At 61.5% G+C, this 14,904-nt stretch overlaps 1 protein-coding gene across 4 annotated transcripts in view; it reads right to left on the reverse strand.

Moving 5' to 3' along the window:
- Positions 1 to 14,904, reverse strand: part of Rxra (retinoid X receptor alpha) — a 191,881-nt gene that overhangs the window by 24,210 nt on the left and 152,767 nt on the right. For all 4 annotated transcript variants that reach the window (XM_070014978.1, XM_070014977.1, XM_070014979.1 and 1 more), the window contains one exon: positions 3,968 to 4,233. In XM_070014978.1, the coding sequence (XP_069871079.1) occupies positions 3,968 to 4,177 (210 nt within the window). In that variant the 5' untranslated portion in view covers positions 4,178 to 4,233. The remainder of the gene's footprint in view (positions 1 to 3,967; positions 4,234 to 14,904) is intronic.

Raw genomic sequence — 14,904 nt, forward strand, 5'->3', positions numbered from 1 at the left:
TGGAGGCGCCCCTGCAAGGGGAACCTCACTCTTCCTTCCTCAAGTCCCCGAGCCCCAGCGCCCCTCCTCGCGGGACGGAAGGGAAAAGCTCGGCGCCACCAAAGCAGAAAGAGCCCCCAAGTCTCCTTTCACAATGCTGGGGCGTCCTTCCCCAGCCTGGGAACTCAGGGCTGCCGGGCGGTGAGGCTGAGCGGCTGATTAACATCCTGTCGTCCAGAAGTGGGCTGCAGCGAGGCCCAGGGCCACTCGGTGTGCGGGGAGCACAGGAGGAGAGGTCCAGGAGCCCCGGGGGAGCTGGGGCGGGCGGGACATCAGGACAGGGCGGCCTATGAGCATCCACAGCAGCCTTGATGCCAGACCCGCACACATCCTCCACTCTGCGGGGCCTTCCCCTTTCCCAGACCAACACCCCAAAGCTCCAACAGGGTGCCAGGGTCCCAGGCAGCGGAGCAGCAGGACAGAGTGAGTCCCTGTGCTAAGCAAGGCAGAGGGTGGGGTACAGACTGTTCACCTGGGTCTCATGCAGGGCCCAGGGGTCCTAGGGAGCAGCCCACGGCCTCTAAGCTGAGGGGAGGCCCCCGCAACACTGAGGCTAAGAATGCACAGAAGAGCAGAAGGCCCCGGACCAGAATCCTGCCTGGCCATCCTCATGTGGCTCTGGAAGTCACCAAGCACACCAGGTCTCCTGGGCATGAACACAACCCCCCCCCCCCCCCGCGGGAACGTCCCCTGAGGGCACAGCAGGTGACCCACGATGCTGACTCAGGGTGGAAAGCAAACCGCAGCTGCAGTTGTCCCTGGGCCTCCAAGAGGCAGCAGCGGGAGCTGGCTTCCAGGGAGGAAGGTGCACCAGACAGAGCCCTCATTACCCCTCACTACCAAGAAGTGGGGACTAAAGGACTCTGGAGGGCTGGGACCATGGCTCAATAGTAGAGTGCTTGCCTAGCATGCACAAAGCCCTGGGTTCAACTCCTCAGTACCACATATACAGAAAAGGCCAGAAGTGGTGCTGTGGCTCAAGTGGTAGAGCACTAGCTTTGAGCACAGAGAAGCTCAGGGACAGTGCCCAGGCCCTGAGTTCAAGCCTCAGGACCACCAATAAACAAAGAAGCCGGGCACCAGTGGCTCACATCTGTAATCCCCTAGCTACTCAGGAGGCTGGGATCTGAGGACTGGAGTTCAAAGCCAGCCCAGGCAGGGAAGTCTGTGAGACACTTATCTCCAATAAACCTCCAGAAAACAGAAGTGGTGTTGTGGCTCAGGCGGTAGTCTTTGCCTTGAGCTGAAAAGCACATGGACAGCACCCAGACCCAGAGTTCAAACCCCACAACCATGAGAGAGAGGGGGGAGAGGAAGAGAAGGAAGTAAGGAAAGATGGAAGGGAGGGAGGGAGGGGAGAGAGGGGGGTGGGGGGTGGAGGGGAAGGAAGGAAGGAAAGATGAAAGGGAGGGAGGGGGAGAGAGGAAAAGAGGGAGGGGAAAGGAGGGAAGGAAGGAGGGAGGGAGGGAACACAGAAAGAAGCCTGAAGCTGTGGCCAGAAGCAGGCACTGTCAGGTACTGGCACCTGCATCCTAGTAGACCTTTAGTCTGGAGCGGGCCAGAGAATGACATCAAGATAGAGCCAAGGCCAGGGGCTGGAGTGCGATCCCCACTGCAGGCCTGAGGCTATCCCTGTGCTCCTCCAGGCCAGGCTGGGCACTGTCCTCACTGTAGGCCTGGGGCCACCCATGGACTCTTCCAGGCTTCTCCAGTGGCTACCATGTCATCCTCTGACAGACAGCAGACTGTGCAGGGCAGGGAGGTGGGCCGGAAGGCGAGTGTCCCAGCTGAAAGCTGACAGCCAGGAACTAGAACTATAAGAAACATAGGGAAGCCTATCCCGTGTGTGGAACCCATCCACCCTGAACTGCTGTACAACCAATCTGTCTCAAGAGACCCAGCACTGTGCCTGCCCTTCCCTGGAGCCTGAAGCGCCTGTGCAAGGCTGGGTGAGGCCGTTCCATTCCCCTGTTCATACTGTTGGCATTTATTTTGGTTCCAGCATCACCAGTGCCTGACCAGGTCCTCCCTTCCACACCCACCACAACCCACGCTCCTCCAGGCCCGAGTGTTCTCCCTCAGGGGCCTACCACCACCACAAGGCACCCGGACCCAGGACCTGCCCACTGCCCCACTCCACCCCCGGTTCCTAGTCAGCTTTGTCTTCCAGCAGCGCCAGCGTTGCCAGCACATGAAGCCGTGCCAGCCCTCCCTCCCCTCACCCAGCACACGTGGCCCCAGGCGCCCAGCTGGCCTCACAGCTGAAGGCTCTGCTGGATCACGGGCCTTGACGCCTCACCTTGGAAGTGCTTCCTAGCTGGAGCCGGCCGAACCCCACAGGGCTCTCAGGGGAGACACCCAGCGTTAGCCCTGTGTGGCCAGACAGGCTCTGGGGCCCCGTGAGGAGCACACTCGGGGCAGCTCTCAGACCAAACAGGAGACAAGGGACAGCTTAGGTACTGTACCGGCAACTGTGGCCTGGCTGTACCAGGACTAGTGAGAAGCTACACGGTAGTGCTAGCCGATGAAGACTGGGGAGAGCGGAGGCCACGCTTTCACCTGCCCTCTCAGAGCGGGGGGGGGGGGGGGCCCGCAGAGCTGGCCAGACCTCCCTCATGCCAGCCCTCGGGCCTTCCACTTGCTTACAGAGGGCAGGTGACACAAAAGGGGACAGAGATCTTCCTATACATGGGCAGGGCCCCCAACCCCTCCACACCTTGAGTCCCCATGGCAAAGGGTCTCGGCTGGAGCTGGCCTTGAAAGCCACTGAGCTTCTGCATAGCTGAAGGGACCCTGCAGGATCGGGGACTCTGCAGGATCGGGGACCCTCCAGGATCCGGGACCCTGCAGGATCGGGGACTCTGCAGGATCCGGGACCCTGCAGGATCCGGGACCCTGCAGGATCGGGGACTCTGCAGGATCAAGGACCCTCCAGGATCCGGGACCCTGCAGGATCAGGGAGGCGCTGCCCAGGAGGGCGTGGCTCATCGGGCATGCGGGCCGGGAGTCCACACAGAGGCCGCTGACGGCTGAGCAGGGCTGGGCAGGGCCCACAATGCAAGTTCCTCCCGGGTGTGCCACAATGAGGTGGCACACCGCTGCATCCCACCCTAGAGCTGCAGCCCAGACTTAGAAAGCCAAAGCAGGAGAGAGGAGGGGCAGATGGAGCTCTCGAGGGCAGGCCTGCCCACAGAGGACACAGCGCCCTTCAAGGTAGATGTCCACCAGGAGCCACAGGGGCAGAGCGCCTGTCTCTACCCAGGCTCTGACAACAGGCACTCAGGGCCTAGAGTGCAAACAGGAGACAAGGTCCCCCAGCACCCTTGGTGAGACCTGGGCCAGGCCCGCCCCACCAGACAACTGCTTCCCGGTCCACAGATACCCTAGAAAGTCCAGCCCAGCTGGGAGAGCTTCAGCGAGCCCCACGTATGGGCCAGGGTTCCAAGTCCTGCAGAGGACCAGAACCCACAGAGCCTCTGGGAGCCCAGAGAACCCCGCAGACAGTCACCGGGAGACAGCCAGCCCTGCGCCAAGCCTAGACACACCTCACCGCAGGCCGGGGTCACTGCCACCGCCAGACCCGGTATGGGCCAAGTGGGGAGGACCCAGCCCACGCGGCCAAGGGGCCAGCAGGGTGACAGCAGACCCTGAAGAAGAGAAGCCGAGCCCGCACAGAACGCCACAGTGCAGAGCAGAGCCAGGCCAGCTAGAGGACCCGCTGCGGGGAGGCTCAGCTGACAATAACCTCCTGGGTTATTGGGCTCAGGTCTGTCAAACTGAGGCCAGCTGAGCTGGCTCAGGGCCTGGCTTAGACCCGCATGCTCTGAGCCTCTTCTAGGGATAAAAGGGAGCAGCTTCCTCAGGCAGGAACAACACCCCCCCACACACACACACACCCATCCTCCCGAGACCCCAGCCCAGCACTCACCTGGGGGCTGCCTGTGCCGAAGCCCAGGGTGGGTGTGGTGGGCACCGACATGGAATGCGGGCCCATGGGGGAGCTGATGACCGAGAAGGGTGGGCCCATGCCGTTGATGGGTGAGCTCAGGGTGCTGATGGGTGAGTGCAGCTGCCCGGGGGAGCCCAGTGGGGAGCCGAGGCCAGGGCCCAGGGACGGGTGCAGCGAAGGGGCAGCCATGGAGCCTCGGCCTGTTGGGGAGTTGAGGGATGAGGAGTTCACCTGGGTGGAGAAGTCTGTAAGAAAAGATCAGCAGGAGGTTGGGTCAGAGCAGCCTCCAGGCTCCCAGCCCAGCCTGCTCACTCAGGCTACAATCAGGCCTGCGGGAGAACCCACCCCGAAGGTGTCCAGGCCACACGAGGCTGGAGCTCCCCACCCAGGCACTGTCCATCCTGGCCCTGGCTTGGCCTGGCCAAGGTAAGGCAGGAAACACACAAGGACAGCTGCGCTCAGGAGACAGAAGAGCTGAGCTGCTGTCCCAGGACCTGACCACCAGAGAAAGCTGTGCCCCAGGGGTGGGAGGAGGGCTCGAGGTGAAGGTCCGGAATAAGCCCGCCCTCCAGTCATGACTGGCAGGTCACAGAGGACTCAGGTTCATTCCAGATGAGGAGGCAGGGCCGATTCGTACAGCTGCCTGTGCAGAGCCTGGACCAGCACTGCGAGCTGACCACTCCAAGGCCCTACTTACCAGGGCAGCAGAGGTACCTGGCAGTGGCAGCTCAAATGCCAGGTTCCAGAGGCGTTCTGCTCCAGACCTGAGTGGGTCTCATGGGGCTCCAGGAGCAAGAGGGGACCAGAGGAGGAAGGAAGCACCTGGCACTTCCCACATGGGCGAGGGCCCGGCATGCGCCAGGCATGAGACCAGCAGCCCACAAAGCAAGGTTGGGGCGGGGACCTCCCACAAGCCAGCCTTTCATGCAGGATTTCAAAGCCCAGAACTAGCAATTAATATCCACCCGGGTGGCTCCCCAGGCTCCCAGGTGGTGAATCCACAGCCCAGGGACCACGGAGACGGGGAGGAGCACAGCAGAACCCAGAAGCACCAGCCACAAGCTCTGCCGACAGGCCAGGTGCTCTGGGAAGCTCAGTCGCTCTTCTGGACCTTGACTTTCTAGGTTCAGCAGAGTCCCGGTCCTTCCTGCTGCCTTGCTTGTGGGAGATGACATGCACCTCCAGTAAGTCGCGCAGAACACTGGCATAAGGCATAGCTCTGATGAACACATGTGCCCCAGGCTGCGTCACACCATACTCCAGGAAGACCTCGCCACCCTGCACCGAACTCCAGAGGGCATGTCCTAGCCTCACACTGTGCAGGAAGAAGCCCTGAGCGGTCAGTCAGGGGACGTGTCACCAGCCTTAGGATGCCACTGTCACCATGGACCTGACACTCTGATCAGGCCTGATGCTCACTCAGCATCGTGAGCCTGAATGCAGCGCAGCCTGTGTGCCCCTGGTAACCCCAGCAGTTGGGCCAATGTTAGCTCGAGACATGGATCCCTGTGCCAGGACCAGGCCCTCCCAGAACCCCGGCCCGGCCCTATCCTCCAGCTCCTGGGACTTCTTCCTGCATCCCCTTGTAGGAAAGGGGACCCTGGCTCCAATTTATGCAGGTCCACCCCGCCTGCCTGCCACAAGTGTCCTGTCTGACTCAAGGGACAGAGTTCACTGGAAAGTAAGTGTCAACTGACTCACAGGAGACTTCTGTCACTCACCAAAGTGGGAATAAACCATTTGTTTGAACTTTAAAACACCAATTTAAGGAATCTGGAACCAGATGGCGGTGGCACCTACTGGCTAAGATGGCTACTGCAGACCAGCCCTATTAGCCAATACACTCTGGGACAAGGTGGATGCTGCGTATGCCAACATGAACCCAAGGAAGGCCTCCATGTGCAGGGAAGGCCTGGCTGGGGGGTGAGGAGGCGGAGGGCGCAAGGGAACAAGAGAAAACGAGTGCACCCAAGAGAAACAAACCCACACCCAGCTGCCCGTAAGAACCTGAAGTTCTTATAACTGTCCAAGAAGCCATTATCATCACCATCCAAGGCAGATAAGGAAACTGAGGCACCAAGACAGAAAGTGACCCAAAGTCCAGTTCCTTCGGCCTGTAGCCGCTCCAGCCCAAGCAACACTGCCAGTCCACTAGCACTGGAGGAACATCTAGAGAATCACCAGGCTTTCTGCCTCGCCTGGAGGAAAAAACCTGGGCCAGCCATTCCATTCCCAAGCCTCAGTTTCCCCATTGGTGAAGTGCAGAGAGGTATGTAGCCCTGTGCAAGAGTTCTGACCACAGAAGGAAAGATCAGGGGAGGGAAAAGCCGGGGCACACCCATGGGTCAAGGTGAAGGTCAGGAGGACTTGCTCCCTCCAAGCTGAGTCCTGGATCCCCTCTTAGTGCAACCAAGAGATGTCCCCCTGCTGATTGACAGCAAGAGAGACAGAGGTGCAAGTTGGCTCCTGTCCACCTCAGCTCTGCAGACTTTGCAGGGAAGGGCAAGGCAACCAGATGGGTATATAGGACAGGCCAGAATGGGCAAGCCAGACAGGCCTAGAAAGGCCCACTTATGGCCCCTTTCCTCCTTCCTTTTGGTCTCTGAGAACAACTTGAGGGCTTACGGCCAGAGGGATACACTTTTCAGATTCTTCCAGCTTCTCCATGCCCCTTCTCTGGACAGAATGAGGTGAAATGAGCCCGTGGACATGGGACTAGGGAATCCTGGGCCAGCTGCCACATAACCCAGGGGGTCCTTCCTAGCTAGCTGTCCCCAGTTACAGTGCAGGCCGCCATGCCCACCACAAGGGAGAGTTGCTGCCTAGGAGTGCAGGTTCGGGGAGGAAAGGGGACCTCTCAGCATGAGACTCCAGGGGTAACCTGTGCCACGCAGGGGATTGGGACTGGGAGGAGGCCTCTTCAGCTGGGCCTCTTGGACAGTCGTGGCCTGAGCTGCCAGGCTGGTTCTGGGCTTGCTAGCTCTCCCCAACAGGAAGAGGAGGGTGTGGCAGCAGAAAGCTGCAGGGAAAAGGAAGGAGGGAAAAAGGAGGGAGGGAGGGAGGAAAGGAACCAGGCTACTTAACTGCCAGCTACCAGGGTGCACATAGGTTCCCCTGCGCTGCCGCCCTGCCCCGCCCAAAGACACCATCCATACCTAGTCCATTTGAAACCACTTAGGAGGGACACCAATCAGATGGAATAGGACACTGACTAGGAGGAGTGCAGACCAATCAGATGCAGTAAAACACTAGCCAAGAGGAGTGCAGAAAGGGATTTCAGGAAGAAGGTGGGACAATAAGGATGCAAGCCTGAACAGTTTCCTCCACCCTAGGCCACCCCAAGGGCCTATTGGTGCCGGGCCAAGGGTCCCATAAAGACTGCTCCAAGTAGCCCCCAGGGCTCCAGGCCCACAGGAGGTGTCCACCAGAACAGTGCTGGCCTCTGCGGGCCTGCACTGCCCCCAGGCCCCCCACCCCCCAGGCCTTCCTGTTTACACAGAATGTCCACCACAGACACCTTCCCGGAGCCTGGGTAACAATGGGCTGGGTGTGTTTTCTGGAGCCTTTCGGAGAGAGACGCTTTCTGGCCAGGAAGGGACCGAGTAAAAATGTCTAAACATCCTCTCCCTGCAGAGCGAGGCCCTCCACCCGGGTTCCTCGTGAGTGCCCGCCTGGCCGCCCCACCTCCCATAAGCCACGCTGCGGACTAGAAGGAAGCCTGGCACCACCCGGCCGCCACCGCTCAGGCTGTCCCTGCGGGGCGCAGGCGCGAGCCCGCAGCAAGTGAGCCACTCTCACACACCCCCAAAGACCTCCCCACAAGGGCCTCCGGGAATGAGGCCAGAGACGCAAGACTCATCGCTGGCCCCACACCCCACCACCTTACCCCTTGCCCCTCCCTGCAGGACCACCAGTAAGCCGTGACCCTGGGCGGGAGGGGGTGGCCAGGGAGCTCATGGGGACCTGGGGGGACGGAGGGGAGAGGAAAGCCGCCCTGGCCCTGGCTCTGGAGAGATGTCACAGCCCCACGGGGCTATTAGGCTGCACTCCAGAAAGGTAAGCAAGAGACAACAAAGAATCCCTCCCCCCAACACGTGGGTGCCGAGAGGCAGGGTAAAGCCGAGGTGGGACAGCCCTCGTCCAGGGAAGTGTGCCCTCAGCAGCGAGGGAGGGAGTGTGGTGGCCTGGGCGTCCCCGGGTGCCAGCTGCTCCCAGCGTTACCCACGTGGGAAGGGGTACCTACCCCAGGGCTCCTGAGCCCCACACCCGTCTCCTTGCGGATCACCCACTGCTAGGAGTCTCCTGTGACTGAAGTAGGGTGATCCCCCAGGCTTCCAGCCCTTCCTGAAGGGGAACCTCAAAATCCCCACCGTCCCTTGGAACTGCAGGAGCAAGCACAGCAAGGCCCGCGCAGGCCGCAGGCAGGGCGAGAAACTGGCCACGAGGCCGCTCAACAGAAAAGGGCAGCGGGCTCCCTGTCCCCTCCGGAGCGGAGGGCCAGCTCGGGATCCAACAGGAAAGCACGTGGGAACGGGGAGAGCCCAGGGCTGGGGTGGCCGGGCACCCATGAGGGATGAGGAGGTGCTGAGCACACATGGAAATGGGGAGAGCCCAGGGCTGGGGTGGCCGGGCACCCATGAGGGATGAGGAGGTGCTGAGCACACATGGAAATGGGGAGAGCCCAGGGCTGGGGTGGCCTGGCACCCATGAGGGATGAGGAGGTGCTGAGCACACATGGAAATGGGGAGAGCCCAGGGCTGGGGTGGCCGGGCTCCCATGAGGGATGAGGAGGTGCTGAGCACACATGGAAATGGGGAGAGCCCAGGGCTGGGGTGGCCTGGCACCCATGAGGGATGAGCAGGTGCCCCGCACACAGCCAGGCCGGAGGCGCAGGGTGAGCCAGCACCAGACAGGAACTGGGCTCTGAGCAGTGCCCCCGCACCTGACTGGGGACACCCCCCGGAACTGAAACCCTGAGGCAGGCGGTTAGTGGGCCCCCACCTTCCGGAAGTACTGCTTCCCCTGCCACTGAGGAGGGAGAAGTGGCCGCCCTGGCGGCGAGTGATGGGGACGTGGTAAGGGCCATGGGGACGGGGTGTGGGGAGGCCACGGGCGGGCAGAGCAGGGGATGGAACGCCACGGCCCCACAGGAAGGGGCGCTCCTGTAAGGGGCAATGGCCGGTGCTGGCTGCGGTGCGCATGGCTGCTGCCCAGCCTTGGTTCCACAAAACCCACCACTCCCCGGCCAAGGGACCCTGGCAAGCCCTTAGATTTCCCGAGCCTCAGTTTCCCCTTCTGTAACATGGGCATCCAACTGTGGAGGCACAGTGACCCTTCCCGGGCACCCCGCTGCGGGAGCCGGCGGGGGCTTGGCAGGTCACCTCCAGCGGCCGCGAGGCCCACCCACTGCCCCCGCACTCAGTGTCGGCTTACAGCTCAAGTGGCCTGCGCTGAAATTTCAGCTCTTCTGGGGTCAGCCTGACCTTTCCCCACCAAGGGCCACAAGCCCCAAATCTGCTAGGGGCCAGCCAACGGTCATGAGAAGCCTGGGCCTGCTTCTAACCCTCCCCTACCCCAAAGCAGGGTACAAGGCACCTCATGATGAGGCCCCCCCCCAAGGAGAAGCCTCAACCGGCCAGAGTAGCTCATTCCACTCCCCAGCCCAGCTGCAGACCTAGTCCCCTGCCCTGCGTCTGCAGGGACCCAGGTCCCAGAAGACAGGGAGGAGGGAGGAGCGGGTACCATGAAGCCGTCTCCTCCCCTCCCTCCCCCTCCTGCAGGCACCCACAGGCACCCAACAGGCTTCATCCCCAGCAGACCCACAGAGACCGGCTGGCCCAAAGCACCCACAACACCCGCTCTGCCCCTGCCCCTCCCACCCTCCCTGATGCAGGCAGTGGGGGGGGGAGGGAGAAGAGGCACAGGCCAGCCCCGGAGGGGGCCGGAAGGGCAGGGGTAAAGAGGGAGCAGGTGAGGCGGACACAGGCAGGCAGGCCCAAGTGAGACAAGACCCTCCTGAGTGAGAAGCAGAAATGTCTCTCCTTGCTGGACACGTCAGCACAGTCGCATCTCGCCCGGGACACCAGGGAGGCAGGAGTGCCCAGGAGCTGAGCCTCACTGTGGACAAGCTCCTGCCAGGGCTGCGGAGATGAATGTTTCTGAGAGCCTGAGGCGTCTGGACCTTGGCCGTGAGCCCAGGAGGACCAGGCCAGGTCAGGGCACTCCTGCCTGGCCACTGCCCCAATGGGTCCCCCACCTCCCACTCTCTCCAACTTCAAGGCCCTCAGAGCCCCTGATGCTAAGCCCACCTTACTGTCATTAGCCATGACGGCTCCATGACTCCCTCCCCAACGGGTGCCACACACTGGGCTCTGCTTGCTTACGCACACGCCCTACCTCCGGCTGCAACAGCCCTTTCCCCAGGGAAGTGGGAGCCAGGGTGTGAAGTGGAGGTGAGGACCCCAGGTGCCGCCGAGGGCCTCTGGCTCCTGACGAGGGAGGAACACTACACCACTGTGATGGACGCTGGCCGTGCTGCGGGTCCCCAGCAGAGTTGGGGGCGAGAGATGCTCTGGCCAGAACTCCCAAGAGACCTCCAGGAAGCGCGGCCCCACCTTGACCTTCTCTGGTCTCAGCCAGGGGACACCAACCTAAGACCCTTCAGTCCTAACATCCCAAACTCTCAGGCACCCCCCCTGCGCCCCCCCGCCCCATGTACAGAGCTTCACAGAGATGGCCCACTGAGGCCCAAAGGGTCCAACCCAGGGAAGTCATCTCTACAATAAAGCGCAAGACAGGGCAGTGTCTGTGCAGATGTGTAGCAAGTACACAGCAACTAACGTATCCTACCCCCACGCTATCACCACACACAGTCATCTCCAGCAACTTCAACATCATCATCACCATCACCACCATGAGCACCATCCACCTTATCATCTCCATTATCATCACCATGCCATCATCACCACCATCCATTTTAATACCACCATCGTCTCCATCGTAACCACTGACATCATCATCTCCACCATTACATCACCACCACCACCACCACCATCCCACCAGGAGCACCAACAACTTGCACATCATCATCACCAATGTTACCATCGCCATCATTACTACAACCGCCATCACTACAATCACCATCATGAGCGCCAGTAACTTCAACAGCAGCAATAGCAACACCATCATCACCACCATCATTAATACCATCAGCATCAACTTCAACATCACTACCGCTCTAATCGGCACAAGCAACATCACCATCACCACCATTATCATCACCATCACTGTTACCACTACCAATATCAACATCACTGCCATCAACGTAATCACCATCACCATCACCAGATCACTATCACCTCATTTCCTTCACCACTACCATTATCCCTGCACCACCACAATCATCACCATTGTCATTCACCATCTCCTGAGTGACCCCTCCTCCTACCCCACTGTGTAGCTGGGAGACTACGGCCTGCAGAGGCTGACGGATTTTGCAAGCAGCACAGGGATAACTTTGGGTTCTCTTGGTCATACTAAGTGAGTCTGGGGCTGGGCAGAGGAGGAGGAACAGGAAGTGGCATCCAAGCTGGCAGCCACCAGCCATACAGCCTTGGGGGTACTGTGGTTGGGCTTTGTGGGGACTTGGTTGGAGCCCAGCCTCGGTGAGGGAAGTGGGCAGTACAGCCAGGAGGAAGAAAGTGGGAGGAGGGTCTCTCCGTGACCAGGCAGCAATCAGGAAGAAGCAGAGTGAAGATGCCGCACACCTGGGCGGCAGGGCCAAGATCTCTGCACAAAGCCGCCCCTCCGTGCTCACAGCCCACGGCCCTGAAGCCCGAGCCCCTAAGAGAGACTGCCAAGCAGTCCGCACAGTCTCACCCCTGATCTAACAGTCACCGTCATCATGGTCTTGGGGCTGTGAGGCTCTGGCAGACGCCCACGATGGTCACTGTCGGAGGTGCTCGGCGGCCCGAACCACTGCAGTACGGATGAGGAACTGAGCCCTGGGGCTGCACTTGCTGCCAAAGTCAATTCTTCACATTCTAGGCATGTTCGGAGAGCAGTACTGGGAGCGCACCCTGGCCTCCCCTGGGCTGGGGGCGGGGAGGGGCACAGACAGTTCTGGCTGGACTCCTGCCAGCCCCTTGGCCGTGTCACGGCTTCCCTTTACCTGGGGGACAGGGGTGAGGAGAGCCCTGGGCGTCACACAGCTTCAAGGCCTGCTGCACACAGACCCCTGCCTGGCTCCACCCTGCACTCAGCACAGACACCCCTGAAGCCCCCACTCCCACCCCCTGCTTGCCTGTGAGTTCAGGCCTCCCAGATCAGGCCACTGCTGGTTTCTTAGGAAGAGCTGACCCCTAACAGAGACCAGCAGGCAGGCCGGTCCCTGGGAATGCCACAGGGACCGTTCAGGGCAGTGGGCCTCAGGGATGCTTGGCCCAGGGCTGGGCCCCTGCCTCGGGTGTTTCTCCTCTGCCCACCCTGCAGGGAGGGAGGGAGGGGGCCTCAGCAGACCACCCCTCGGTGCCAGCTCATAGCCAGGGCCGGGGCGACCTAGAGAATGGAATCCTGACTGGGGATCCAGGACTGGGCCCTCAACTATGCACAGGTCCTTTCAGGAGAGCACTGAGGCACCTCATTACCTCCCCACCCCCCACCCCACACAGCCCAGCGATGGCCAGGGGGCAACAGACACCGTGGTGACCTCTCCAGTCTGGCCAGCACTGAAGGCATCGGGCCAGCACGGGAGCAATGGTGCTCTGCTGGTACCCAGCCCTGGCAGGGGGTGCCAGGCAGAGATGAGCTTAGGGCCCCCAAGGTCCTGACAGCTGGCTTCTGGCCTCAAGGGGTGCCCTGCACAGTCTCGCCTCTCATCACAGACCTGCCGTCTGAGCTGTCCCTGCGCCCTGCCAGTGTCTGGCAGAGGCAGAAGCCAGAGAGGCCGGCCGATCCCGTCACAGAGGCGTGAGACCGACAGGGCGCCGAGGAGCTGTGTGAACCCGATGGTGGCGTCCTCCCCAATGTGTGCCCCGCACGAGACCCATGATCCAGGAGCCTCTGGCACACGCAAGGCAGGTAGCCGTCACCATCCCTAGAAACACAGGCTCTGCACGGTGACAGAGACACACTTCAGTGGCCAACACTGTGGCTCAGACACTGACAGGGCTGGCGCCGAATGACGCACACTCCGGAAGGAAGTGCCCACTGGGACCGCATGGTTATCCATCCCGCAGAAGGGAAATGCCAGTCAGACCCAAGCTGAACCTCCTGCCTGTGTCCCCACCAAAACTCATCCCCTCCCTTGGCCACAAGGTTTGGCGGGACCCACACACGGCCATGGGTGCTGGGAAGTCCTACGGTTACATCTAGGGGGTGGATGGCAGCCGGCAACCTAGGAGGCGGCTCACCTCTCTGAGGCCAGGTACAACGGCCTCCCTTTCTTTCAGTCTGTCTCCCCGACCTGTCTCCAACACCGCCAACACCGCCAACACCTCCGTGGGGCCCACCCAGACCTTCGAGGAGGTTGGGCGGGAGGAAGACGGGAACTGTCAGAGAAACCTCAACCGCCCCGCAGCTTCTGGGGGATGTGGGGGCCTCGTAGACTCTCGGGCAGTTTCTCTTCAACAGGAAAAGAAATGATTGTTTCGCTTTGAGCCGCATTGCTCCTGGTGCTTAGAAGCCTCGCCACCCACCCACAGCTCTGTCGCGGAACCCGCAGGCCCTGCTCTGCTCTGCTCTGCCCCGCCCCCGCCCTGGCTGCTTTCCAAACCCATTGTGCCCCTGACGGCCTGCTGCGGGGCCCGGGGCCACACCCTGCCCACACAGCGTGACGGGACTCCGTACCAGGGACACGGGGACAGTTACGTTGAAGACTGGGGTTATCAGGGCAGACACCGTCCCTGGGCCCCGCGTGGGGACAGCCCCTCCCAGGACATCCCCAAGGCCTCCTGCTGCCTACTTGGCACCGCTGCTTTCCAGGCGCGGGCAGTGCCAGCCGGGGCTGCCTGAACAGGGGAGCCTGGACGGCAGAGCATCTGCCCTGCACCGTCAGACACCAGGCCCTCCGGGGCCTGTCCTCACCACCTCACGAGCTCAGCCCATCCGGCACCCACACCCTCCCTGGGCAAGGGCTTCCCATGCCCACACGACTTAGCAGCAACCAACGTGGGTGCCCGCCCTGCACAGGAGCACAGCTGGCCGGCTTCTGCAGAGAGCAGGGACTCACCCATGAGGCAGATCGAGAATGGGACTTCCCCCCTCACCACCCACAGCCCAGGGCCCCCCATCCCCACCCCCAAAGGGACAGGGCCCACAGTACAGCTCACCACAACCTCACATCCTCACCCACAGCTAACAGCAGCCTCCACAGGACCCTCCTGCTCAGAGCCTACTTGGGCTCCTCAGGGCTCTGAGAAGCCCCCGTAGCCCCAGAGTCCCAGGCTGGGCCTCGGTGGCTCAGTCCCCACTGTCCCAGCCCAGCTGTGCCCACGGGCTCCACTCTCAGATGAGAGAGATTCCAGACCCCTCACCACATGCAGGCCTGTGTTGGCTGGTCAGGTTCTGCACCCTTTCCTCCCCAGACCCTGGCCATGACGGGAGGGCAGTCCACCCTGTACCAGGGAGGTGTGCCAAACCAGGGAAACGCAGGCAAGCACAGGGCCAGACCCCCACGCTCACAGGCACAACCTGTCCACGGGTGCCACCGACAGTCCTCATCCCCACGCTCACAGGTATAACCCAACCACAGATGCCACAGGCGGTCCTCATCCCCACGCTCACAGGTATAATCCAACCACAGATGCCACCGACAGTCCTTGTCCCCACGCTCAAAGGTATAACCCATCCACGGATACGACTGACAGTCCTCGTCCCCACACTCATTGGTATGACCCGTCCACAGAAGCCACCAAACC

The sequence above is a fragment of the Dipodomys merriami genome, unplaced genomic scaffold (genome assembly GCF_024711535.1).
Source record: "Dipodomys merriami isolate MVZ:Mamm:240054 unplaced genomic scaffold, mDipMer1.0.p SCAF_11, whole genome shotgun sequence".
Classification (NCBI taxonomy): domain Eukaryota; kingdom Metazoa; phylum Chordata; class Mammalia; order Rodentia; family Heteromyidae; genus Dipodomys; species Dipodomys merriami.